General features: G+C 53.7%; 9 protein-coding genes and 1 non-coding gene across 10 annotated transcripts; 3 read left to right on the top strand and 7 right to left on the bottom strand.

Annotated features, from left to right (window-relative positions):
* Positions 1-2,032: 2,032 nt before the first annotated feature.
* B0T15DRAFT_t17 lies at positions 2,033-2,124 on the bottom strand. Its single transcript has one exon. It is a non-coding gene; the product is annotated as a tRNA-Lys (tRNA).
* A 468-nt stretch (positions 2,125-2,592) lies between these two features.
* On the bottom strand, positions 2,593-5,016 carry B0T15DRAFT_508207 (uncharacterized protein; the record flags this gene model as incomplete). Its single annotated transcript, XM_062867702.1, has 7 exons — positions 2,593-2,723; positions 2,802-2,901; positions 3,015-3,088; positions 3,177-3,872; positions 3,982-4,321; positions 4,398-4,583; positions 4,789-5,016. 7 exons carry the CDS (start codon positions 5,014-5,016, stop codon positions 2,593-2,595), a joined length of 1,755 nt encoding a protein of 584 aa, XP_062727447.1.
* Positions 5,017-6,095: 1,079 nt separating this feature from the next.
* B0T15DRAFT_82242 (glycoside hydrolase family 16 protein) lies at positions 6,096-8,175 on the bottom strand. The gene is made up of 2 exons (XM_062871356.1): positions 7,233-8,175; positions 6,096-7,175 (listed from the first exon to the last, which is right to left on the bottom strand). Exons 1-2 carry the CDS (start codon positions 8,051-8,053, stop codon positions 6,407-6,409), a joined length of 1,590 nt encoding a protein of 529 aa, XP_062727446.1. The 5' UTR covers positions 8,054-8,175; the 3' UTR covers positions 6,096-6,406.
* Positions 8,176-9,638: 1,463 nt separating this feature from the next.
* B0T15DRAFT_508205 (uncharacterized protein) lies at positions 9,639-11,489 on the bottom strand (the record flags this gene model as incomplete). Its single annotated transcript, XM_062867701.1, has 4 exons — positions 9,639-10,460; positions 10,555-10,780; positions 10,848-11,062; positions 11,193-11,489. 4 exons carry the CDS (start codon positions 11,487-11,489, stop codon positions 9,639-9,641), a joined length of 1,560 nt encoding a protein of 519 aa, XP_062727445.1.
* Positions 11,490-12,772: 1,283 nt separating this feature from the next.
* Positions 12,773-13,684, top strand: B0T15DRAFT_386360 (S-adenosyl-L-methionine-dependent methyltransferase; the record flags this gene model as incomplete). The annotated part of the gene is made up of 1 exon (XM_062864319.1): positions 12,773-13,684. The coding sequence occupies one exon, from the start codon at positions 12,773-12,775 to the stop codon at positions 13,682-13,684; it is 912 nt and encodes a 303-aa protein (XP_062727444.1).
* A 235-nt stretch (positions 13,685-13,919) lies between these two features.
* B0T15DRAFT_82218 (uncharacterized protein) lies at positions 13,920-15,052 on the top strand. Its single transcript, XM_062871355.1, has 2 exons — positions 13,920-14,849; positions 14,924-15,052. The coding sequence occupies exons 1-2, from the start codon at positions 14,154-14,156 to the stop codon at positions 14,948-14,950; spliced, it is 723 nt and encodes a 240-aa protein (XP_062727443.1). The 5' UTR covers positions 13,920-14,153; the 3' UTR covers positions 14,951-15,052.
* Positions 15,053-17,969: 2,917 nt separating this feature from the next.
* On the bottom strand, positions 17,970-18,953 carry B0T15DRAFT_571986 (uncharacterized protein). Its single transcript, XM_062870876.1, has 2 exons — positions 18,480-18,953; positions 17,970-18,365 (listed from the first exon to the last, which is right to left on the bottom strand). Exons 1-2 carry the CDS (start codon positions 18,728-18,730, stop codon positions 18,218-18,220), a joined length of 399 nt encoding a protein of 132 aa, XP_062727442.1. The 5' UTR covers positions 18,731-18,953; the 3' UTR covers positions 17,970-18,217.
* Positions 18,954-20,879: 1,926 nt separating this feature from the next.
* On the bottom strand, positions 20,880-21,642 carry B0T15DRAFT_490262 (uncharacterized protein; the record flags this gene model as incomplete). Its single annotated transcript, XM_062866666.1, has 2 exons — positions 20,880-21,090; positions 21,203-21,642. 2 exons carry the CDS (start codon positions 21,640-21,642, stop codon positions 20,880-20,882), a joined length of 651 nt encoding a protein of 216 aa, XP_062727441.1.
* A 2,008-nt stretch (positions 21,643-23,650) lies between these two features.
* B0T15DRAFT_82110 (uncharacterized protein) lies at positions 23,651-24,972 on the top strand. The gene is made up of 2 exons (XM_062871354.1): positions 23,651-24,154; positions 24,219-24,972. The coding sequence occupies exons 1-2, from the start codon at positions 24,025-24,027 to the stop codon at positions 24,881-24,883; spliced, it is 795 nt and encodes a 264-aa protein (XP_062727440.1). The 5' UTR covers positions 23,651-24,024; the 3' UTR covers positions 24,884-24,972.
* A 13-nt stretch (positions 24,973-24,985) lies between these two features.
* On the bottom strand, positions 24,986-25,656 carry B0T15DRAFT_522184 (uncharacterized protein). Its single transcript, XM_062868608.1, has one exon. The coding sequence runs from the start codon at positions 25,303-25,305 to the stop codon at positions 25,021-25,023; it is 285 nt and encodes a 94-aa protein (XP_062727439.1). The 5' UTR covers positions 25,306-25,656; the 3' UTR covers positions 24,986-25,020.
* Positions 25,657-25,912: the final 256 nt, after the last annotated feature.

The raw sequence follows: 25,912 nt of genomic DNA, 5'->3' as shown, positions 1-25,912 counted from the left end.
TATCTATCGTTCGGTATTCGGTGGGTCCGGCTGTGAGATACCCAACCCATGGAAGCCTCTTCACCTGAGGCAGGTCAGTCACGCGGATGAGGTTCCGGCTTTGCCTACGTCCAAGCTCTAGAAGCTTCTCGGCTTGAACGGTGAAGGAAGCTACCCAGGTAGTGCCTACGCTTGCAGGCTCTCTCTCAACCAACACACCTGTCCACTCGCAACACGAGACCTCTTGAACGTCGAGCCCGATGAGAAAGAAGGCAACTGAACAGCTCGGCCTCTGCTAAACGAGTAGAGAGATGTCGAAACTTTCTCCCACTCGTCGACCCGGATGCAACGCCAACTGGGTGAACAGTTGAACATCTGAAGAATCCAACCAACCAACACAGCAAGCCGATTAGCAAACACTCCGTCACCTGCGCTTTTGGATATCGGGGATCTTACGCCCAGGTTCGTGCTTGGGTGTGGCTGGAGCTCCCACCGTGACTGGCCCAATCTGGCTTGCATATCACACAGCTTCAACCTGCTCTGCCGTAGCGGGTTGATTCGCTTATGGTTCAGGTGTTTGCTTTATTACAAACCAACAAACCTGCTTGAGTTCCGCGAGGTTCTAGATCTTGCTGGGTTTGTTCCGTCCCGAGCAAAGTTCGAATAGCACCGACACTGCTACTGAGGGGCCGACTGTGGGGGTTCGCCACAATTGGCAAGGCCCAGCTTTTGTGGGGCCTCCGTTCCTGCTCGATCGTGACCTTGATTTTAGATCAGATCTCAGCCGCAACTTCGACCCTGATTTGGCACCAACATCATGACATTCCCATGACGAGTCCCTTTCGCCACAATCGTACCATGTGTGCTGCGCCTTGGATAGCTTGCCATAACACTAGACACATTACACTGGGGAGTACTACTATATTCTCCAATGAACCATTCCGCGCTTGTTTTAGCAGCTGTCCTTCATTCCATTTCCCGCAAAGATGCGCAGAGCTGAGCCTCCAGCGGCATATCGTTCCTTGCTGGCCGAGCTGTCTTCTTCTCTTGTGCTCCCTCGAGGCTCCTTAGCTCGCAACTTACGTATCCTTCCGGGACTTCCAGGCTGATCTGATCAACAGCAAACCAAGTTTTGCCTGCTCGTATCGCTCGGCTTTTGCCACCGTGGATATCGCTTTTCGCAAGCTGGTCATAGGCGATGCGACACTGAACTTGATCACCGATGCGAAACAGGACTGGCCCGACCCAATCATGCCACCTAACTGAAAAGCTATATCCATGCCCGGCGTGAGCTCTAGCTCCTGCCTCGGGCTGAGCGGTGTGATGGCGTCCTACCATATACGGTACACGTGGCCTTTGGGTCGAAGCCCCCCGGCCCCAGCCGCGAGTTCGAGCTTGCCCCAAGGATCGAAGCTATCGGAGCTTGAGCTAGGGAGCTTGATGAGCAAGGAGCTCTGCTTGTATGGCAGAAAGGGGGTACCAGATCAGCAGCCCTATGTCAGTCCCATGCTCTTCGTCCGGATAGGGACCTGAGCTCGGAAGCTTTGCTCCGTCATTGATTTCGAACCGGCCGGACTAAGCAAGCTCTTTGAGCCCGCTTGAGACCCGATTGGATCCCATTGTTTTGTGGGCAAGCCGGACAAAGCGGTCAGGAACACAATTTACTGGATGTGAAGATTCAGGGGCTATGCGCTTACCTGGATCTGACATGCCGCACAACCAAGAGGGCCGGGTGCCTGACATGGTTGGGAGAGTCCCTCTCTGGGAAAGGGCATAGGAAGAAACAAGGAACATAAATGAGATGTCTCCTAGACCCTACACCACCTGAAACGCTGAAGCCTATCAGGAACACGAAACACCGAGCTGTAATAATACAAGTTTCTCACCTTGATGAACTGTTCAGGGCAACGGAACTCCCGTTCCCAATAGCGAGAACAGGAAATACTCCACCTAATGGATGGGAAAGAGATCCCGCAAGAAGAGAAAGCCATGTTGCTCTCTAGAAGAGAAAACAGAGGAAAAAAGATGCAGATGCAGATTCAGACGGGAATTGAGCCCGACGTGGGGGTCGAACCCACAACCTTGAGATGACGGAGAAGCTTCTCGAGTAAGAGTCTCACGCTCTACCGATTGAGCTAGCCGGGCAGGGCAGCCAATCATTCCGCTGATGTGTGGCGTCCGGAGGTCAGGATGGTGCTTTTGTAGGGCGGATGGAGAAGAGTTTTTTTGTTTGAAAAATTGCCGAAAGTTTCGGTCGGATCTTGCCGAGCTGCTTCGGCCCGAGCAGCCGGAGTCGGATCGATGCCGTAACCCTAACCCCATCTTTGCGCCGAATGTTGACCGGCTTGTGTTGCGCGGGCCATATATACCCTACTTTCCTCGAGGTTCTCAGCACAGGAACCGGTTTCTGCTTCGGTGGTTGCAACAGCTTGTCGTTGTCGTACACAGTCAGATAGGATGGGATAAATCGTTAGTAGGAGCGGAGCGGTCTTCGTCGATCCTCGGATCAGTTCCAGAACTTCCAGGAGCTCCTACTCCACCATGTATGCTAAGCATGACGTTGTGCGCTCAGCGCCTGACATATCTAGCGAGCCTCAGTTACTCTACGGACCATCACACATACGACGCAGCCCGGGCAATCCGTCTGCCTGGTCTTAGCTTGCTAAGACACCGAAGGCGTTCCGGCTTGTTGATAAAGTAGGCAACCAGTAAGGCCGAAATGATGATGACAATGCTAATCGGGGCTGTTTAATTGTTAAACACGGTTGGATGCTCCAAGTCTTGATTCCGAGTGCGTCTGTTCTCTGGAATCCTGTACTTACCGCCAACCTGCCATAAGTCCTTGGAAGTCGGGTTCTTTTCGTCACCGGTAATCTCCGAGGCGTTTTGGCCGAAGTACGAAGTGAAGAATGACAGGGGTAGCTAGCCAGTTTTGAAGTGAGCCAGACGCCAAGGGATTCAGTTGGGTATACCGGAGTCCGGATGTAGGGCCAAACTCCCGAGAGCTCTGTGTACCTAGGTATAATGGGACTTACAAAGATGATTGTAACGATAGTGAACAGCATGATGACACGCCCCTGCTGGCTCGTCGATCGAGCCTCGGCTAAAGCTGCTGCCTTCTGCTTCAGGTCGAGCAGGTTGATGAGCTTTCGAAACGTTAGTAATCTTTTGATGAACCAGTCACGGACCGGGGGTACATGCCATCTTATGCGTGTAGTCGGCGTCATTCCTCATGGCGTCCAGCTCAGCAAGGAGCCGAACAAGCGTCTCATCGGCCGAGACGACGGTCTCTTGCGACGCGCCTTTGATCCCGCGTGCCAGCAACTTTATGCTCTCTGCATTCTCGGCTAAACCTTCATGGCGCGCATGGCTGATGTTGACGAACATTCTGCCGTGGTCCCTATTTGTGAACGTGTTGTGTCTAATTTGCACAGATTCCTGTGGCCCGGGATCCTTCTCGTCCGCGGCGTTGAGTCTTCGCAGCGCAATGACAAGAGAGTTCAGGACCTCTCTCTGTTTTTGAACAAGGTGCCGTATCATCTTCAGCTCATCAATAACGTCTGTGACTTCCAGGACAAGCTTCAGTTCTTGTCGATCGTCGAGGGCTGTAGAACCCGAGTGCCCAGCCGCGTGGCTTCTACTGTACTCTTCGAAGTAAGCGGTCTGAGCGGCATCCTTGGTGCCGACAACCCATCGATACGTCTCGATAAGGTCCGTAAATTGCCGGTTGTCTTGACGAAACAGAAAGGAGACCGCTTCCTTGACGAAGAGACAATGCAGATCCCACACCGTTTCGCAGAATGACCAGCTTTCCCCAACACTCGTATAAAAGTCCGTGAAGCCTTGACTGTGGTATTGCAGATCGCCAGACGGGAAGCAGGTCAGAACTGTTTCTGCATATTTCCGATCAGCGTCAGTGTGCCGTACGTTCTAATGATAGCCCTAGCACTGGCAGTGCATCTTGTCGCCTCCTGAGTTCTGACCAGTAAGGGAAAAACTTACTATCATCGAGCACCCAGCACCACAGCTGATCAACCATGATAAGCAGACTATCATCCGCTGCACTAAGGCGACCATCAGCATTCAGACCGGCGCCGGTCCATTTTGATATAGTTTGGTCGGCGTCTCTGGCGTCCGTGTTCCTCAAGGATGAGTAGTAGAACTGGTCGAGAGTTCTCCTCGGATGGAGCGGCTTTGCCGCCTTCAGGTACGTCTGGGCGAGGTACTCTTCCATACGTTGACGTTTTGTTATTGGTATATCGCGCGGCGTGGGCCACTCTGAATCGTACCAGCCACGTAGTGCTTGGTAGTCTCCGAACGCATCCCAGTTCATATATGGGAGCTAGTTAATGACGAGAGAGAAATATCAGTTAACACGCCTCATGCTCCCTATAGTGCCAAGGCAGATTTGGCCTTACATATAGCGAGAGGGAAGGTTGCTGTGGCCCGCCCACCTCTGGCCCATTGCTCTGGGTTTCAGCCGGCTCCAAATCCAGTTCCGCGGCTGGGTCTACGGCAATGGACGCTGGTAGTCCTTCGGTTGCCGCATCGCTTATGGTAGGCACGGTACCAGGCACACGTGCGCTGCCTTCATTTTGCGAATTCTGGTATGCTGTACATGAAGGCTCCATATGACGGGAGTGCAGAGGTGCGTTGATCGTGCGAAACAGGGCCGGCCGTAGCTTCAGCATCCAGGATTTTTGTCGTCTATCCCGGAGGAGCCAGGATACCATTTCCGCATACACGTCTGGGGGTACTGGCTGTCAATTTCTTGAACCTTGTAGCTAGACTAAACGTACGGCGACTTACCTCAACCCAATCCATATTGTTTACCGGTATGTGCAGCCACCGCAGTTTGAAACCCGAATCTGGTAGCGCTGTTTCGAGGAACTCGCGAACAGGATAGCGAACAATGTCTGTATCGGCACCAACGAGAGTGTGGACTATGATAGGGCAATCCATCTCAAACACGCATCCTCGATCATCAGTACCAAGGCCAGCGAAGTGCCCTTCGTCGGTCAAAACGGTCGTCGCCATTTGCGCTTGTCTAGACGTCAAGGTAGGATCGGGGAGGCTTTGTTGACTGGTGCCAGAAAGACTTTAATTGATAGATATTGTACCTAATAAGCGCTTTTCCTTCTCTCTTGATTGTGTTTGAAAAAGGAGCAACACCCGACGTAGCTCGGCCCGGGATCGTGACTGAGGCTCACTGTTGGGGATCAAATAAGAAACCCCGCTCCGCACGCCATCCACTTTCCTCGCTGCACGCAACCATTATGGCCTGTTCCGGAAACGCAAGATGCACTTTGCCCCGCAGCTCAACCTGCAGCCGGTGAAGCTATAGGATACCCTATTGGCAATACAAGGCGGGGAGCCGGGTGGCCGTTTTAAGAGGCCCAGTGAGTATATTCGCATTGAGACTTCGTTGTCCCCCACAGCAAGTACCGAAGTTGGTAGTGAATTGACAAGGACACCGGCGTTGTAGACACACTGATAAACTCTACAGCCAAATGGCCTAGCGTAACTAACCTAACTGCTGCGCAGTACCGACGCTGTTGGCCCCAAGGTGCAACCGTAGGGTTGTGTCGAGGGACGTACTCTAAGCGGATGCCAGATTCGAAGATGCCATAGGTGGTAAGGCAGGAGCCCCTTGTGGCCGCCGTGCCGTGTAAAATCTTTCGTACACCCTCGCGGCGCTCCCTGCATACGTACCTAGAAGTCATTCCTGATACTAGTACATAGTGACAGGTCCTCAAAACATAAGAGGGCGATCTGCCTCCGTTTTCCTGGTCGGTTTCTGTGGGCGCTTGATGGGAGGTCTGGTTTGTGGGGCACCTCGGAGACCCACTTTCCTTATTCGTGCTCTCGAATCAATCAGCGATCAGAATCAGCATCGATCAACTTCCACAGACCTGGAATCAGCGCCAGCTGGCCAACCTTCCTCAGACCAAAAGTCGATTGAGATAGAAACTTGGAATGACTTTGGCTACCTTACCTCACCTAGCATGTACTAGGTACTAGTAGTCATAGAGTGCCGTGGTAGATAATCCCATGTCGTCAACTCACCGGCGAATACTACGAGGCAGGAAGGGCAGGGAGATTCAAGTGAACCAGGGCTGCCGTGTCACTTCCAACCCGATAGACATTGCACGGGGTGATGATGCTGCTCGCCAACGGGTCACGTAGTGGACAACGCTGCGTCTATTATTCCTAGATCGAACCGAAACACTAGCCCAAAGAGAAAGAACCCCATCGTATCCAAAGAGCGCGACATTCATCAAAACCAAGCTCATGCCAATGGTATATATATAAAAAAAAGTAAAATGAAAATGAAATGTACATCCATGGAAATTAAAGAGAAAATGAATATCCAGACCTCAATTGCCTCTCATCGTCTACTAGCCCTAACCTCTACCCTACTTTCCTTCTACCTGTACGCGGCGCCATTACCCCAGTATGCTCCTCCGTTCCCCTGGTCCTGCTGCCCGCCGTACCCGTCGGTGGTGAAACTCCTCTGAGGCTGAGGATGCGCTAGCTGGGCCGGGCTAGCCGCTCTTTGCATGCCGCCAAAGTCGTGCTGTGAGGGTGCCGGAGAAGCCATGCGCATCTGGGGATCCGGAGCCGTGAAACTGCGGTGCGGCTGCTGCTGCGGGGGACTCATCATGCCTTGGGGCGAGCCGGGAGATCCGGGGTTGCGGTCCGAGTAGGGCCCGGCGCGCGAGGCAGGCGGTGACTGTGCGGACTCGTGCAGCAGAGGCAGAGCAACGGCCGCACTCATCGAGGGCGCCGCCGAGTCCCACTTGCTGTCGAGGAGCGAGGAGGGTTCAACCGCAGCGATGCTAGGGGACGGGGGCACGCTGTAGCCGTCCTTGTCCATCATGCCGTCCCGGTGCATCTCCTTGGCATTGTACTCGGTCGCTTGCGAGGCGAAGCTGTCCGGGTCCACGCCGGCCTTCTTGAACCGCTCCAGCTCGAGACGCTCGGCCTGGGCGCGGGCCTCGGCAGCGGCGGCTTCCCGGGCGCCACGGCGACGCTGTCGGATGCAGTAGAACAGACCGCCAAAGATCATCAACGCGCCGACGCCGGCAGCACCGGCGTAGACGCCTGCTTTGGCTCCGGTGGGCAGCTCGGCCCACTTCTGGGCAAGCGTCTTCTCTGGTTCAGCATTCAGGATGTCATGGGTCGTCGAGTTGCCCCTAGATATGGTTAACACATGGTCCTTGGGGTTAAGAAATGGGAGTGCTGCAGCTTACTCGACCACCTTGATACTCTGCCACGAACCACTCTTATCCGTGTACTCGTACTCCTTCCCGCTGCTGTAGTCGGTAATGTGCGCGCTCTTCACAAACATCTCGAAAGGTCCCTGGCTGTAGTCGGTGGTGCCTCCGGCCCAATCTCGAGTGCCTTCCGGCAGTCTCGGATCACCGCCGGCCCAGATGCCGATCGACAGGCGCATCGGTGTTTGGGGATAATAGTACGAGTTGTTGGCATCCTTGGGCAGAAGGGTGCGGACCTTGGCTCCGTCGATGTAGAAGTCCAAGAAGTCCTTCGTCCAAACGCTGGTGTAGTTGTGGTAGTCGTCCTGGACACCGCCTGGGACGGTGTGGTAGCCAGCATTGTGATAGTTTTGTACGTTCTTTCCGAAGTAGTTGGTCTGGGCCACATCGCCTTTGCTCCCAAAGTACTCCCAGTCGATTTCGTCCAAGTTGTCGCTCAGCATCATCATGGAGCTAATGACGCCGGTGCCCTTGGCCGCCTTCATGTGGATCTCGGTGCGTCCGAAGAAGTAGTAGAACTTGGTTCGGATCGTCGGCGAGTCGCCCTGCTTGGTGATCCTGAAGATCGCCCCGCGTTCCGCGTCCCACTCGACAGGCCCGACTGTCGTTTCCCAGACATCAAAATTCTGTGAGGTGTTGAAGACGAAGTTGTAGTCCATGCCGAAGCCGGGATTGGGCGGGCATGTCGAGTTCATCGGGAAGCAATCGGTTGTGACTTGGGCGGCAGCATCACGGACGAGAGTGGACCATGCCAGCAGCGTGACGGCTGTGGCATGGAACGAGCGTGGTAACAACATGGTGATGTGACCGTGGATGTGAGCGAAGGGCAGTGATGGAGGCTGTCGGAACTCTAGGTGGTTCGGAAGCAGGCCGCTTTTTGGAAGAGCGTTGGCGGTCTATCGCATTGACGGTTAAGCTTGCATGCCGTTCTTTTTGGTGTTTCGAGTGTCGCCGGCGACTTCGATGCTTGCCAATGGCGGAACGGAGCACGTTCGGGATTAAAAAAGTGGGCTAACTGATGAAAAAAAGGATAAAAGACGATCAATGCCAAAAGAAATTAGTTCTAGAGAGCGGATCGCAAAACGCGACGGGTATTCGTGTCCAAATGAGCGACGGTTGATCAAAAAAGAGCGGACTCGACTGTCTCGAGGGGTCGACAACGACTGGAAGGAGCGGACGCGGTGACAGTGACATGAGGAATGAAGGGGTAAAAAGGGGCATGTTGAGACGCAGGTACCGAAACAAAAGCGGGATAGCCCGCCCGGTACACGGACCGCGCTTGCCAGGTTCCCTGGACTCTGCAACGGGACGGGGCTCTTGGCCAATGCTCCTTAGCGAATCAGCACCGTCAATCTTTTAATCTCGGAAGCCCCTGCCCAGGGCTTGGCTGGGAAACGGCAAACCGCCGAGAACTTGGTGGCGATCCGCCGGATCTTGCATTGGTTCCTGAGAACAAATCTTGATGGAAGGCCGCGAATTCCTCCAGGATGTGATAACGCAACCTGATAGTTACGCGTCTAGCAAAGCCTGCAGGCTATCGCTGAGCTTGAAGGGTCGACCATAGGATGCCGCTTTCCTTCTCCAGTCATGAACCGTTTGTTGACATGACCTCCAATTGAGGTGAGGCTCTAAAACAAACTTGAACTTCGAGCTGCTCTCACAGTGGGCCCAAGCCCATGGCTCGGCTACTTCGGATCCGACGCTCCACCCCATTCGGCACTTGCATCCGCAGACCCATTCTGCCGGAATCAACTCACGGGAACCGGGGCGTCGCCGTCACTTTTATCCACCGACAAACACCATTGTGAAGAAGAACCTGAACGATAACTACTAGTATTCCCAACTAGGTAGGTAGCCCATAATCCATTGGTCCGCATTCAAGCGAAAGATCCAGAAGCTCAGAGCCTGCCTGTCATTTTGCATCACACAACTGAAGAGGTAAGGTAACTAAGTCCATTGCATGCCATTGCATTCACATATATGTACAGTAACCGAGATTTGGGGAGCCCGGCTTCGACCAACAAAGCTTTTTATTTATATGAGATTGCACACTCTTCGATCCGTGCGTTTACTGTGTATTGTCTTCGAAACCGGGATTTTTGGGAACAAGGCGTTCCCATGGCACGGGCGTCGTGCGACAACCGAAGCGGCAAGAGCATCGTCTTGTGGACCGCTTCTGTGCCTGCCTTCGGCCGCTTTGGGAGGCCCAGCGAATAGCCTGTTGCGCGACAGCATCTCGGGACAGCGGGAACACTGAAGGACGGAAGTCTCGCACCACGTTCCGAACTCTCAGTTCCGACGAGGAAATTTGGTCTTGAATTTTACCTAGGGATCTATATCAGTCATTGCTTCATCCTTCTCCACAATGATACCTTCAGCGACCTAGTTCATGAAGGGCAGAAACTTGTTCATCGCCTTATACACGCCGACGGGCTGTTGCCTTATCGCGATGAAACATTCCACATAGAAAAACATACGACAGAAAATGTAGAGAAAGGTGCCTGCCAGAGGAAGAAACGTCGCCCGAAGACCGATTTCCATGTCCGGGTCGCCGTCTGGAGAGATATTCCGCCAGCGGTCCAGCCATTCTACCGCCGCTTGGATGATACGTTTGCGTCTCAGGCTGACATGCTCTGCGGAATTCGCCAAGCGTGCTTCCACGTCGGCAGACGCCGTGACCCCAAAGGCTTGCCCTTTCCCGCCCCCCTGGCGTTGCTGGCCTTCGCTTGGACTAGCACCAGCTTGCAGGGTCGCCGACGAACTGGTGTTACCAGTAGTAGCCGCAGCACCAGCCGTCCCAGGAGCCTTCCCCGCCTCTGTGTTTTGCGGAGGGTGCAGCACAACGTAGATGTAGTACACGCCCAAGCTGATGGAGAACAGCGCGTGATAGATGCCGCACATACGCCAAGCGAGCCTTTCCCCGTGGGTGGCGAAGTGGAAGTTCCATGCCGCCAGGGGCGAGACACCGAAGACTGTGTTGACCAGGAAGGCGGGTGCGAACAGCGTCCGGTCGATTACCAACCAAGCAGCGGAGGGCAGTCGGTCCCACGGCCGGGCCCTGATCTCCCGGGAGAAGAGCGGCACGCGGACCATGTAGGTGAGCTGTTCGTATTTCGACCAGTGGACGTCTACGCGGAATCGGCGGTAGGGGGAGATGAAGTCAAGAGGGGTGCGGTACCAGATTGAGCGGAGGTCGGGGTGAGTCTGTTGAGTACCCGCACCCCCGCGGGAGTTAGTCATTAGCCGCTATGCCGGAATTCGATGTGTCAGAGGGATAAGGTGCGAGGGAGTAACACACCGAATTCCTGGCCGCCATCCGGATATGCTCAATGCTCCTCCCGTCCTTCGTATAAAGGATGATAGGACGGGAGATGGTTGGCTTCGGAAACCAACACAGCGAGGTGATGAGCATGATGAGAGAGAAGGGGAGAGCGGTAAGCTCAAACGTCGTCATGGGTAGGCCTTCTCTGATACGCTGCAACTCCGATACGGAGAACCAGAGCACCTGCCAGAGGATAAGTAACCTAGGATTACGGTTGGTAAACTATAGCTATGGTGCGGCTGTCGCGCCACGTCTGTGGGAGAACCAACTTGGATAGGCCATCGGTGTGGCTGAGGGCTTTGATGTCGCGCTTGGTCAAGTTCGGAAAGTCCACATGACCATATCTGATGAGATAATGAAGCTGCTCGGCGTTGACGGGGAAAGGGGAATAGTCGGCGCTTGCGAGATGAAATCCGCCCATATCCGCAAAGAACCCGTGTACAAGGCTCCATTCGAGTGGACGCTGAGGCAATGTTCGGAATAGCTATAAATGAGTATAGTTAGAGGCCGAGACGAGACGAGACAACCAATTGAAGCTCTAATTCATTATTGGAAAAATTTTGGGGGGTTGGGGGGGGGGGGGGGGGGGGGTTCATCAATTTAGTGTAACATACCCTGACGCTCCGCCTGGCGCTCGACAACTGGCCAAGGGCAATGGTGAAGAGGAAATTCGGACCCAATAAGCCGACGAAGGCGAGGTTAGCCTTGTCAACAAGGGGGTGATACCACTTGTCATTCATGGATGGGACATTGGGAAACGTAGAGACCCAGCAGCATAGAATGATGATGACGCAGCAGATCCAAAGAATGTCGATACTCCCGCGCGTGGTATCAGATGAGACCCAGCCAACGAGCTGGTAAATGTCAAACGAGGAGCTCGAGTTAGCTGATGCAGATAGCGTTGCGTTCATTGCCATAGAGATGGGAGGAGGTGAGGGAGACGATGAAGGACTGCCTGAGCCAAGTCAGACCAAACGGCACCAGGCCGTGGGAACGGATAGAAGAAGCTATTAAACAGAAAATGCAGTGAAAAACAAAGAAAGGAGAAAGAATCACCGGCAGCACCAAAGACATATGCATCGATGTTGAATTGGCAGTTGCTGTCAATCCAGAGGAAAATCAGCGAGACGAAGAGACGACGCGAGGGAAGCACGGCGGAGGCGGTTGTGATGAAGTGAGGGCCCTGCGAGGAGAACCAACATCTTATGCAGTGCAACCTCGCCTCGACTTCCTAGACGGGATGCAGTAGAGACGCCATGCTGTGCGGTGTCGACAGACTGAATCATTCTGAGGCAACGCTCTCTGCTGCGGGGGTATGGCGGCTGCGAGAAGCTGGGTGGCCGAATGGACGAGCTTGCAGCCAACAGGCTGCTTGGAAAAGAAACATGGTGGGGGTACTCATTGAGCACACCTTGACAACTTTTTGGTCGATGCAAGGCAGGCTACATCTGCTTTATTCTGTTTTCGATAGGTGGCTTCCTCAAGAGCGACAGGTCATACTGTCGTTCCATAGGGTGCCGTTTCGGCCGTGCGCTGAGAATGTGAGAGTATGGAATAGTAGCAACAGGTTTCAAGTTGTATTTGGATATGTTCGACAGTACACTCTGTCCCTCTCACCTTCAAAATTGTGATTCGCTGTGGGAACTGTTTGCGGAAGGAGCTACCCTGAGCTACCCTGTGGCACAGTGGGACAATAAGGTAAGTCGGGCAGAGCTAGAATCCACCCCGCGGGAACCCCGACGCTTTTCATCATCCCAGGCAGAACTATCATGGACACCCCAGTCGGCCGGATCTACTCCGTACATTAAGTCAATCGCTCTTTTGACCATCCCCCTCAATGACATTCATCATACTTGCATTTTCTGGAACATCATCAACTTACGGAGGTGCCAGGACTTGGTTCAACGTTAAGCGCCGAGCTCACCCCCTTGTTCTCCGGTGGGGCAAGGGTTCAATTGGCTGCACCCTCGCTTGGCGAAACAGTCATGCAGGTAACCTCTCTTTGGCTTGGGGACAACTGTTTTCTTCCGACAATCTCCATACCTCGTTCGACTCCCGTCGCCGGCCAATCCAAAACCCAAACATTTATTGTCGTGGATATTTCGCGCCTAAGTTTGCCATACTGTGTCTCGCGCGCAGCGTTGCGCCTTCCAGTTCGGTAACTTCGGTCCGGCCCGCCGCTAGTACGATTCCCATGGCTGCCCACCGGAGGGACTCCACTGAGCCACTCATCGAGCCCAACCCGCACCTCAAGTCGTACTATGAATCTCTCGAGTCGCGGATTGGATATCGCCTCGTGCTGGGCGGCACGCGACACTTCGGATACTATGAGAAGGACACATATTGGCCCTTCCCAGTAGGCAAGGCGCTGCGGGCCATGGAAGACAAAATGTTCCGCGCGCTCGATCTCCCTGTGGGATCGCAAGTGCTGGACGCCGGCTGTGGCGTGGCCCATGTGGCCCTCTACATGGCCCGGCGCGGGCTACGCATCACCGGCGTCGACATCATCGACCACCACATCGCCAAGGCCAAGCGCAACGTCGCGCGCGCCGGCCTCCCGCCGGGGCAGATCAGCATCCAGAAGATGGACTACCACCATCTCGACGCTATCCCAGACCAGTCCCACGACGGAGTCTACACCATGGAGACCTTCGTGCATGCCACCGACCCGGAGCAGGTGCTCGCGGACTTCTATCGCATCCTCAAACCCGGGGGCCGGCTCGTGCTCTTCGAGTACGACCACGAGATCGACGCCGACGAGCGAGTGCCCCAGCACGTGGTGGAGGACATGAACCTGGTCAACCAGTACGCGGCCATGCCGACCAACGCTCGTTCGCACAAGGGCGTGTTTGCCAGCATGCTGGAGCACACCGGGTTCAGCGACATTAAGGAGGAGGACTACTCGAAGAACATCCGGCCCATGCTGCGGCTGTTTTGGGTCATGGCCGCGATTCCGTACTTCATCATCAAGCTGCTGCGTCTGGAGAGGTGGTTCATCAATACGGTTGCCGGCGCACAGGGGTACTTGCACCAGGAGCACTGGCGGTACGTGGCCATCACCGCGACCAAGCCGGGGCCGAAGATTGAGGCGGCCAAGACGAAGTAGCAGGTCGGTCGAGGGCTGGGCGTCGCGCTCTCGTGGCTTGCGAAGCCGGGATAAGTCAGGTTATAACAGACACCATGAGGAGGAATCTCATCCCCGCCGCTGCCTCGCTTTTCATTCACGTCTATCCAATCATGAGCAGCTGGTCCACGATATGTGATTGGCATTTCTGTCTTCAAGTGGCTAGAAGGAATGTTCAATGTTAGCATGCATGTATGTCGGTCACCAAGCTATTCCGAGGCCCAAGCTGCGGGTTGACCGATCGGGATTCTGGAACTGTGCGTCACCCGGTCGCGCCTTCCCATTCGAGAACCTGAGCTGACCCCCCCACTTGTTCCTTCTCTGCTCTGTGCTGACCGCACTGCTACTGCCTGTTTACCCACACGCGACACCGTCGCGACCTCACATTCTGGAAGCCAACCAGGAACCTCTGCTTCGGTTGAGAGGACCGGGGACGAGCCAAGCAGTCCCAATGTCAGGTCCGCTCTGCCAACCGCCGGACTGCTTCGTCCTCCGACTGCCCGACGAGGTGCTGGTTGAAATCATCGACAAAGCAGCATCATGGCCGGACGATCCGGACACCTGTGCATTCCATGAATTCTACGCGACCCGGTGGGCGCTGACACTGGTTTGCCGCCGTTTTCACCAGCTTGCCCTCCCGATTCTCTACTCCCGGATCTACCTTGGACACCTTCTTCAAACACCGCGGACGGGAAATGTGCCCAGGTTTGAAGAGACAGGGGAAGCTGCTGCGGAGAATGCGTATAACCCAGTGCCGAAAGCCGTGTCTCTCCTCCGCCGCAGCATTGAGGAAAGTCCCGGCCTTGGACCGTTATGTAAGGAACTGGCGTTTGACCTTGACGCGTGCTTCAACCGATTGGAGTCCCTGCACCGTCTTCTCGCCGTGTTTGTCAACACCAGGGCACTACGCGTGCACCACGGCTTCGAAGATGCCCAGTTTCCGCAGACTTGTGCCTGCCTGATGATGGCGCTGGCGAACATGCCTCACTTGGAGCGTCTGGCCATCACCGGGTGCCGCAGACCTGTTAATATACAACATGTGCTCCCGGTGCTCGAGGGCATCACGGTCGATCGCTATCCTGGACTCAAGGAGATAATGCTGGTTGGCATTACTAGATCTGTGCTCCCGGTTCGCATACAGCTGTGGGTACCATAGACATTGCTAATCTCCATTATTCAGGTAGAGTCAGATACCTTGACTGACACGACTTGCTGTGATAGCCCCAGCTACCGGGCCCCATTCACTAGGGTGACCATCAGTGACTACTACGAACAGCCGCAGACAATCCACGTCCTGCTGAAGAGGCCGGCAAAACTGGAGCACTTCACCTATCTCGGCATCCGTCGTTTCGGCTGGCACGCGCTAGACTTGCTGACCCTGTGGTCGTACCTAGTCCCGCACATGCTAACCCTCGAGTCAGTCCACGTCGGCAGCATGTCAAGCTATACGCCTCAGGAGCCTCTGGCGGGTCGGCTCTCTGGCGTCAACTTCACATTGTTTGTGCGCCTGCGGCTTCTGAGCCTGTCTTTCTGGGCCACGGGGTCTGACACAGGGGAGGCCAGCCTCTTGGCTCCGCACCTCGAGACCTTCGAGTGGGTCTTTGACGCGGAGGATGGACGGCCGGTGTACCTGGACCACTTCGGGAAACAAGAGGAGGCTTTCCTTGGTAGGCTTGCCGACGCCGCTGTTGCGCGCGGGACGCCACTGAGGAGGATCCGAATCGTCTTTACCCCTGTTGTCGATGAGATTCCGCGGAAGTCGGCCATGTCTTGGGGCCAGAGGGAGGAAGAACTGGAGTATCCCTGGGATCGTATGGATAGGGTTGCTGGGGACGTTCGCAAGTTCGGAATTGCGCTGACATACAACAAGCCGTCCATCACAAGGGAGGAATTTGACGAGATCGTTGGAACTACTCAAGTGCTTATCGAGGAAAGGGGGGCGGCTTTAGCGGTATGACATTGGGTCGTGCATCATAACGATCGAGCATTGGTCATGTTAAGCATTAAGGAAGCGTCCCAGCCAGTGGCAATATTCAGGCCTCAGCCAAGACCTAGAGACCCCGACCTAGCTCGACACGGCTGCCTGCTAGAGTAAAGTATTGTTGAACTTAGTGGGTCACACAGGTTGTATTGCTTGCTTGAGGGGTCTGAGACTCTGGGGGCCTTGGTTCCTTATGTAGATGGAGAGCCTGTTTCCCAGTCTTCTGCTCTTGTTCCTGCTGTACCGGCACCTCCGGTACCTACCTCGCTTGTGATCTCTGCCCCATTTCAGCAAACTTGACACCCACCTTTAAGTCCTTCATGTTCATTTCCATTTGCCAACTTACGTAACCGCGGTATCGCCTTCTACGCCTCTTTCTTAAAGTACACCACGCGTCTCATCATCTAGCCTGTGTCTCCTGTGAGCCCAAGACATCTCCCAAAATGGGTCGTTGGGGCCATCGTAAGCCGTTGCGTTTCTGATTTATCCGACCATTATTCCATGTAGACGCTGATAGGCCCCCATTGCAATGACTCGGAGCTGGCATTGCCGTTGTGCAACATGGAGTTGCTCCCTTTCCACATTCAGTACCACTGTCGAGGAGTCATGGAAGTGCAAAGCAAATCGGAGAAGGGTCGACAGAACTAGCATTCTGGTCATTTCTATTTGATGGCACTGCCATAGGTGTAACTCCTCAAATTCAGCCTGCGAATCCCAGATCGCTAGCACCTTAACCAACCATCCCATCGACAACCATCATCCCCCACCCCACCCAAAAAAAAATGGACAACAGGGAACACCGGAGATGCCAATACCGAAACCGAAGACAAGGAAAGGATGTGTTGCAAACAAAAGCCTAGGCGCCTCAGGCACGATTGAGGGGACGGTTATTAAGGTCCCATATTTCGACCTTTGGCTTTTCATTTTCATTGCCAATAGTGTAATCGATGATCATCTTCACTTTCTTAACATCGTGAAGCTTGAGAATGATTGTCCAGCGGACTTTTTTGTTCTCCGGCCCTTGGATGGCACGACTGGGTATTGAGTTAGCAAGACTGCACGAGAAGGCCGCCCCGGTATTCGAGGCTCAAAGGGTTAGCTCTAACACACCCCTCAGTCGTAGCGGTAGTGTAGCCACTTTTTCTCATCTCTTCCCTGACCACGGATCCAATGATCCGCTTCTCGTTGGGAGAAGCACTATTTGTGCCCCAGTCGATGCCGTTGTCGTATACGACTTGCTTCAGGGGCCTGTCGCCCGGCCGATGGCCCACGCCAGTACCTGTGTTGGAAGCCGACCCGCGGTCCGGCTGCCCATTACTGTTATCCTTCTTCTTGAAAATCTTGCCCTTGAGGGATGACATGGTTGAAGTGTTGGATCCTGATATAAGTGAGACAAAGGTGTAAAGCTGGTAGTGGAACTGGTAATGTGAGAGACGCTGTCGATGACAAGGATGACCAGACAAAGAAATGAAATGCCCTTCTTATAGTTTTCCTGGCATACCACGCGAGGCCGTCATTTGCATCCGATTTTGTCCCTTTGGTCCACATTTCTCAAACGGTCGGCCTTTCTGCCTACGCACCGATGGCCACGGTGTACTTTCTGCGGAGTTTCTACGGTGATGAGTGCCGAGTCTCGGATCCCGCCGTGGTTGTTTGTCGGAGCCTAAATGTCGCAAAAGCGCGTTTCATTCCCATTCTTACACGTCCTAACAAATAGTTCGAAAGCTAGAACACACGCCCCTGCCTGGACCTTAACTTAAAAGTAAGAAGCATTCTGTTCAATGTGCCTGCAAGTTCTGTAACCGATGTCTATCCGTGGGCCTTACGGGAGTGACTTCGAGTGTAGTATGTACGGTATGTAGTACTGTGCAGATCTAGCAGTGGAACTGGGTACGCCGGACCTGGATAGACGCCGCCCGCAGCAAGAGCCCTATGGATCGATCTGAGACTAGCCGAGGCTGCTGCCGAGCTCACCGCGCCGTTCCAAACCTGAGAGGCGATCGGAGGAGCTGTCGGTAAAGTTCAGATGATCTCCATTAGTGGGTCTTGTTTGGCTGGGCCATGTATGATCCTGCCTGCGGCGAGGTTAGTCGACGTATGAGCGGTCGGGAGAGCTAACATAGAATGCGCCGCATGCAAAGGATTCGCCAATTCATCAACCTTTATAGGCACAGACACTGCAAGCACACACCATGAGTGAGCGTGGCTAATTGACTAACAGAAAAGGACATGTGGGCTGACGCGGATCCAGTTATTTAAAGTTTTAGATGATGAAATGATGAAAACCTTGGATTGATATGAACCAGGCGGCTGGCTCCTACTAGTACACTGATGACACCACCAGGGTGTGGCTTTTTCTGTCCTAGCTGCCTAGCACTACGGATCCGTAAGCCTGACGGACGCCCGCAACCTAAGGTGCCTGGTAACCAACCATCCTATCAACAACCACCACCACCCCAGACAACGGAACACCGGAGATGCTAAAACCAAAACCAAGCTTGGAAGGATGTGTTGAACAAAGACGAGGCGCCTCATCAAGCAAAATGAATGTCGATCTTCGTAATCTTTCCCTGGGCGAGACTGTAATTGAACAGTATCTGCCAGATCTTCGGCTTAGGGCTGCCCGTGATATTCACTGCCCAGATGGCCTCCTTGCCTGAGGAGATAGTGAATTCGTGACGCCTACCGAGTCTTGAGTTAGTAAGACTACCTCTTACACACAAGGGGACCGACGTCCCACTGTCTTCTAGGCGTTGAAGGTAAGGTACTGTAGTAAATACTGTAGGTCTAACATACTGCTCAATTGTGGCCGTAATGTTTCCCTGCTGCGTGACTCCTCGAATCTGCAACTCGTACTTGATGGCGTTTTCAATTGCTTTCTTCTCTGTGGTGCCACACCTGGCATTATTCCATTTGATCTCGACCGGAGACTGCGCAGCAGCTGGGTTAGAACGCGGTGCCCTGGAAGCGACCCCAGTAGGCTTGGACGCCGGCCCGGGCTGCGGCATCGGGTCCGGATCTCTTGGAAAGGGCTTCGACTTCTGCATGATGGCTGAAGTGGCGCTGATATTAGAGATAGGTGAGGTGAAGGTAGAGCTAGCTGGTAGTGGATCTGGTAATGTGAGAGATCGAAATGGATGACAAGGATGGCGACAGATACAGAAAGAGAAATGGGCTTACTTATAGTTTCCTCCTGGCGTAGTAAGGTACCTCTTATAAGTAAGGTCGTTATTCGTCTCGGACTTTGTAACTTTATCTACTTTGTTAGATGCCTGGCGTATGTATGATCCTACTTGCGGCAAAGGCTTAAGTCGGACCTCCCCCATTCGGACCACCCCACTTTCGGACCACTTGGCAAATCTTAGGCCGCAAACCCACCCATCTTATTCAACACCGTATATCGTAGTCTATTTAACCCACCACAATACAAGAAACCCCTGATTCTGCACTTTCTGACCTGCTCTCTTCAGCCATAGAGTCATCTATACGGCCGGCCTCAATCTGCGCCTGGTGGATCTGTTCAATCGAAGCGAATACGCTGTTTGGATCAAGAACTACCTTCTTCCTCCTCGACGGCCGGGCTACTTCCAACTATGCCTTCAGAGCTTCGTTTTCCTATCGTAAGCGAGCCAATTCGAAGTCCTTCTTGTCAAAAGCCTTCTCAACCTTCTTGAACACAAGTCTGCGTGTAGGGAGGTCTTGTTTCCAGATAGCTAGGCTGTTTAGTTGACCACGTAAGTCTAACTTCTTCTGTAGTGTATTGAGAAATGCGCTGGTAGCTACTGTCAAGGACTGGGAGGGTTGAACAGGTGCCGGAGTTTGTATATGAGCCATCTGTTCGTCAATCCCGGCTGTATTGTTCGAATTTTCCAACAGAAGCCGGCTCATCAGGGGTTTGGCTATGTTAACCGGCCATAACCTAGATGCTCTCCACCCTGCTTTGATATTGTGGGCTATAAGAGCTGTTTTACGAGTGTGACGAAACCATAGGCAGTCCTGCCTCTGAAAGGGTTCGCCGGTCGAAGGTATCTGCTGGTCGGACTATAGGTCTCGGTGAAGCCAAAAGGTTCATAACAATGCAAGTCGCAATGTCTATATAGTAACGTAGGGCTACCTTACTGCTTATATTGCTCACTGGAGAACTCCTAGAGTCCTCCAGAACGAGTGACTATATACTAGCTATCTTCTTGGGCGCTTAGTGCTTCGATTCGGATGAGCACCCAGGTGCTCATTGTAATATGCCCCTGATCACTCTGATCGCTTACATCCTGCAGAGTGCTCAGCGACATTGGCACCTTAGCACTTTTGCCTGTCTCTGACTGGTCCGCCTAGTTGTCCAAATGATTGGCTCGGGACGCCCCCACGTCCCTACATACGGCCGTCTGCCCTGCAGCCTGCTGTTGGTTAATTCGTGACAGCCAGCTTTGCCTTGCTACGGCCATTAGAGGTTATAACTATTATGCCTGGGAAGATGATATCTATTATAAACCTAGTCTCGTCGAAGTTATAGATATTGTCATCTATAATGCCATACTTGGCCTTGACATTCTATACAAGCGCGAACTACTCGCCAATAACCTCTGGGTCCTTATACTTGGCCCTCTAGTAGTTGTATCGATATGGCCAATACGTATAGAGAGCGGGCTGGCGTTTAACGAAGTTATAAGCCTAGAGCTTGCCGATAAGGGGCGCTTTATATATACGTAGCAGTTGGTTGGCTATATCTTCTATACTATATAGCCTTGGTAGAAAAGCTCGCTTAGATAGCTCAGTTGTATACTAGACTATAGCCTTCTCTTCTAGATCGGTAAGCTTCCGTGAGTTGGCTGGAAGATCGCGTCGTATAGGCCGGCCGGTACGTCGGTAGCCGAGGGTTGAAACTGGCACGTTATAGAGCTTGGCCGCGGCTCGGAGGCTTAGTTTCGTATCATTTTCAAGAGCTTTGAGGGCCAAGGTTACCCTAGCTTCCTTTGAAGTGGAAGACATCTTTAGTTGTAGGAAAAACGCGTTGTTGGAGGTGGATGAAGAAGGACGCGTCGTGCCAAGAACTTAGTGTCCCGCTCGCTTATATGTCCCGCTCGCTTATATGTCCCGCTCGCTTATATGTCCCGCTCGCTTATAAGATACGTTACCGGAAACACTGGAGATGCCAAAGTGAGACCACGGTTGATACGACACGATGACTGAAGGATATCTTTAAGTAAACCCCGGCAAGCCCGCACAATCTTGCAGTCCCCCTTCGCCAGGATCAAGCGGGATGTAGACGTCGATGACGTCGTTATAGCAAGGTTGGTGAGAGAAGACTATCGTCATCTCGCTGAGCCAGAGTGTCCTACCAATTTTCTGGCTGAATCTTAATGTCCACTTGTTCTTTGCCCATTTGTTGTCTACGAGTTTTGAGTTAAGGCTAGAGTGAGGAGAGTAGGTAAGTATAGAGTTATTAGTAAGGACCCCTACCAGGGCCTCCCTTTTCTTTCCTTCGAGGTTTAGATAGATAGTTAGATAGGGTGTTAACATACCCCGAAGCGGTGGCATTGATATGCCCTTCTCTGATTCCTAGCCTTTCCATCTTCTTCTTGAATATTTTCTCCACTTTTAGCTTCTCGTCGTCCCCGGGGTTGCGGTCGCGCCAATCGATCGTGACCGTGAGCGTGGAAGTAGGACTTTCCCACAGGTTTCGCGAGTCGGGTTCCGGCTGCTTCGGGTGAGGAGGACCTGGTTTGGTATGCGGCTTGGAGTCTATCCTAAGGGACTTGGAAGAAGCCGGGTCGGGTTCCGCCTTCTTCGGGTTGCGAGCACGTGGTTGAGAACCCGACCCAGGAAGTTTGAAAGCTGGGCCGCTTTCCGTCTTCTTCGGGTTGGGAGAACGCAGTTTAGTACTCGGCCGAGTAGGCAGGGAAGCCTGGCCGCGTTCCGGCTTCGAGCTGGGAGGTTGCGGCGGTGCAGTGTACTTCCTCATGGCTGAAAGTGGCTGAAGTTGAAGATAGGTAAAGGTAAACGCAAAGCCGGTAGGGGATATTGGTAATGTGAGAGATGCTGTAGAAATGTCGATAATAGGGATGGCCAGACATAACAAGAGAAATGGCTTTCTAATAGGCTCACCGGCGTGCTAAAAAGGCCGTCATCCGTGCTGGAGCCTTTTACCTTTATCTACTTCTCAGACGGCTATTGAGGTACGGTTCAAGATGGCGGAAGCTCTGGAAAGGGATCTCTGCGTGGTCCGGCCGAGTCTCGAATTCTGCCGGTGCCGTGCTCGTTCATTGTGAGCAGCCTAGAAGCCGGGCTCGGCAGCGGCCCTATCATTGATCGCAGACTAGCCAACCTCACCGCGCCATTCCGGGCCCAAAAGCAATTGAGAGGGTCGTGGGAAAGTTCCAACTGATCTCAATTATGCGGCAAAGGTTTATCTACCTCCTCCTACGAGACGGTGCGGGACCCCACATAGATGCGGCGCATGCAACTTTTATGGACTTTCCATCCTTAGTATTGGCAGGCAGCTAACATCATCCAAATCCTCCTCACTTTTGTTGACCCAGGCTCCTTGCAAGAATCTAAACCTTCCAAGGCCGCAGTCCCCTGAAGTATACTACACGATGCAAGACATCTACTAGTACCTCCTGGATCAGACTTAACTCCCACCCCTCGAAACTTGCCACCATCTAACATCGATCAGTGGAATGCTTCCGTTCCGGGGCGGACTAATGTCTCGCACGCATCTAGATCCTCGAATGGGCTAGAGCTCTCCGTTTTCAACCCCGGTCTTGCCTCCGGAAGACAAGACGGACGGCTTCTTCCACTTCTTGAGTTGGCCCCGAAACTGGATCGAGTCCAACAGCAGAGTCTCAGATCTCCAGCTTGCGTGCATCAAAGAAAGGCTTTCCCCGCCCGTCACACGACTCACACCCGAACCAAAACAGCACGTTGCTCACCATGAGCCAGGCCGGGCTTTTTTCCACGGTCGGACGGGCGCGCGCTGCCGCAGAGCTTTGACGGGTTAGAGGTAATCATAGGCACGCAGCTACGGTGTCTCGAACAGGACAGGTCCGGGTGGGAACGTCTGGCGGATGATGGAGAGCGGGCTGTCTGCTGATTTGGTCTGTGGCAGCAGGGCATCGGAAAGTGACAGAGTCTACTGCCGTTCGAACTGTGAAGAGGGTAGTGCTTGTCGGGGATGCGGCGCACCCAATGGCGACGACTGCGGGGCAGGGAGCGTGTCGGGCGAGTGAAGATGTGTGTCCCTTGCTGGTGTTACTCGCAAGCTTCTCTTGTTCTTGCTTTGAGAGAGCGATTAGTCCTGGCTTGGAATTCTTGGGAACACCGTGTAGAGAGAGAGTTGAGAAAGTCAAGTCGCTGACCCTCCAGTAGGGCAACAACCGGCTGCCATAGGAAGAGCGAGAGGAGCTCCATAGCGGGCATTACTGGAACATGACCAAACAGCCAGATTTGTTCTGGCTGTATGGAGTAAACGTTGGAGCTGAGTTTTCACGGCTGTGAATTTACCATGAGGCCACAAGACAATGAAGCCGGCTGCCCCTTTCGCGGAGCACCCGAAAGGATCTGCGCTGAAGTCTCCTTACAAGTTACGGGACTGGGTAATCACAAGATCATTTTCTGGGAGAGGTGACTTCATATCGCGCCATGGCAAGAGCCAAAAGAAACTGTACATATCTGATTGCCTGTGCCATTCAAGGCTGTGAAGCTTGGTGGCGTTAGGTGTTGAGAGGTCGTAGGTGTTGAGGTTAACGCCGAAGATGTTTGCCAAGCCTTTTCAGGCCCACTGTGAAATGAAGCCAAAACGGGTTAGTATTAGCGTTCTTCTATACCTCTCCCTCGGCGCTCCGCAGCTAGGAGCTTGGCAGATCGGGTGGAGCCGGAGCTTAACACCGAAAACCGGGGAGCCACGCCCCCAAGCCAACTCTGATGTGCCATACTGCCTGTGGGGAGTTGCCAACTTCAAACTTGGAAACCGAACCGTTTCGGTGATCTGCCTTGGAATGCACTCCAAGATCCGATAAGTCATGTCATTCATGCCCATGAGAGTGTAGGCATGGGGGGTTGTTTCGTGTATTTAAGCATACGCTGCTCCGAATCATCTAGCCGAAAACTTCAACCCAAGTACTAGTAGTTATCAACACATCTCACCTGACAATAAAGCTTTCAGGTCTGACCAAAGTTCCTCGTCACGTTGGGCAAGTCATAAGCAATTCTCCATTTACAGCTCGCATTCGTGCCGTCTCCTATACGTCGAAACGCCGACTTGTTTGGCAGGGGCTCGCCATATATAACCCTGGCTGCCACGGATAACCCTGAACCACAACCCGTATACAACCTACTAAAGAGGATGGAGTCACCCAGCGCTCTCTCCAACCTGTCCTTCAATCTCAAGGGTAAAGTTGCAATTGTAACCGGTGCCTCGCGGGGGATCGGCGCAGGAATCGCGTTGGAGCTGGCTCGCCGTGGTGCGAAGGCAAGTCGCAACCGCCCCAGGAAGTAAACACCTCCTTGCCTCTTACTAACACCCCGCAAAACAGGTAGCCGGCACATACACATCCGAAAGCAGCTCAGCCGCCATGGACGCTCTGATTTCCCAAATATCCTCCCTCAACAACGGCTCGCAAGCAATCAAGATCAAAGCCGACCTGCGCGACCCCCTCGCCCCGCAACACATCATTGAGCAGACCATCCACTCCTTCGGGGCCCACATCGACATCCTAGTCAATAACGCGGGAGCCGAGCTCGTCAAACCACTTCCCGAAATCACAGCCGACGACTTCGCCTCCATCTACGACCTGAACGTGCGTGGGCCGATGCTGATGACCCAGGCCGTGCTCCGCCACCTCCGCGCCCCCGGCGGCAGGGTGATCAACATCAGCTCGGTGGGCGCGCGGCACGGGTTCAAGAACCTGTCGGTCTACTGCTCGTCCAAGGCGGCGCTGGAGGGGATGACGCGGTGCTGGGCGGCTGAGCTGGGAGGGGCCGGGCATACGGTCAATGCGGTCAACCCCGGGCCGGTGCAAACGCAGCTGATGGAGAATATCCCCAGTGAGATTGTGGAGATGCAGAAAGCGCAGACTCCGGTGCAGAATCGGGTTGGCACGGTGGATGATGTCGCGCAGGTTGTGGCGTGGTTGGCGAGTGAGGAGAGTCGGTGGGTGAGTGGGCAGGTTATTTCGGCTAGTGGTGGATGGGCTATGTATTGAGGGAGATGCTGTCATTGGGTTGAGTGTGTACATCTAGGAGCACTTTGCTGTAATGTCGTTGGTTCGGTACATCTAGCCAGAGATATGTTCTGACTAGCAGGTCGGAAAATTCAGACTGCATTAACAGTACCAACCCCTTACGGAGCTTTCGTCGACAAACTGGCCAAGGCATCCGGAATCTTCATCCCCCTCGCCGCTAGCTCCCGAAAGACCTCAAGACACAATCCCTCCTTGCGGCTCGCCACATCGTCCTGCAGGTTTGCGTACATATCCTTGGCGATCCATAGCGGAAACAATAAAATGATCGGCCCGGACATGCCTCGCTGGGGCGCCATTAAATAGCCTGCGTTATGCGTATCGACAAACTCCAGTGATGCTCCCAAAAGTGGAATTTTTCCTCGGCGAACACTGTCCGAAGTCATGATACCAAGAGCTTCAAGTAGCTCCAGGATCCTAGGCCTACATCCAGTAGCTCTTCTCTTATCGAACGATTAGACAGTGACGTCGATGGCAAGCGACATGGACGCTGGGCCGCCACAAGCCACCTTCTTTGAATCCGGTAGTTGGGTTAAGATTGACGTAGCCAGTAGACGCCGCCGGCGCCATCTCTGGTGGTAGTCCTAACCTTCAAAATCAAAACGGATTCTCGCCCCCCGGCCATGCGGGCCGCCCTATCTAGGATCTGAGTATGGACGGAACGCCGGTTGTCCTAAGCGGGGATAGCGCAACTGCTGGCTCAATGGTGGAGTGATGATTTGCTCTGTTTATCTTGGTGCGTCGGTGATTGTGGCGACGATGCCGGCGAATATGGACACACGCTTGTGTCGTTGTCGCCGATGCCCCACCTTAACGTTATCTCCGAACACTACCTCTTCCGGAAAGAATCCGAAACCCTGTCGCGCATGGAGCTTCCCGAACTTCGGCGACCCCCATCCTGCACTAGTGCAAGACATACTGTAGCGGCGGGGTTGAACAAGCGCAATGGATACCCTCCCTCGGGCACCAGAGAAGGCCGCACGAGTCTAAGCA

This window comes from Chaetomium strumarium (assembly GCF_033439665.1).
Source record: "Chaetomium strumarium strain CBS 333.67 chromosome Unknown B0T15scaffold_1, whole genome shotgun sequence".
In the NCBI taxonomy this organism is placed as follows: domain Eukaryota; kingdom Fungi; phylum Ascomycota; class Sordariomycetes; order Sordariales; family Chaetomiaceae; genus Chaetomium; species Chaetomium strumarium.
Note: the sequence above shows the minus strand (reverse complement) of the source record. Positions and strands in the feature narration are given on the sequence as shown.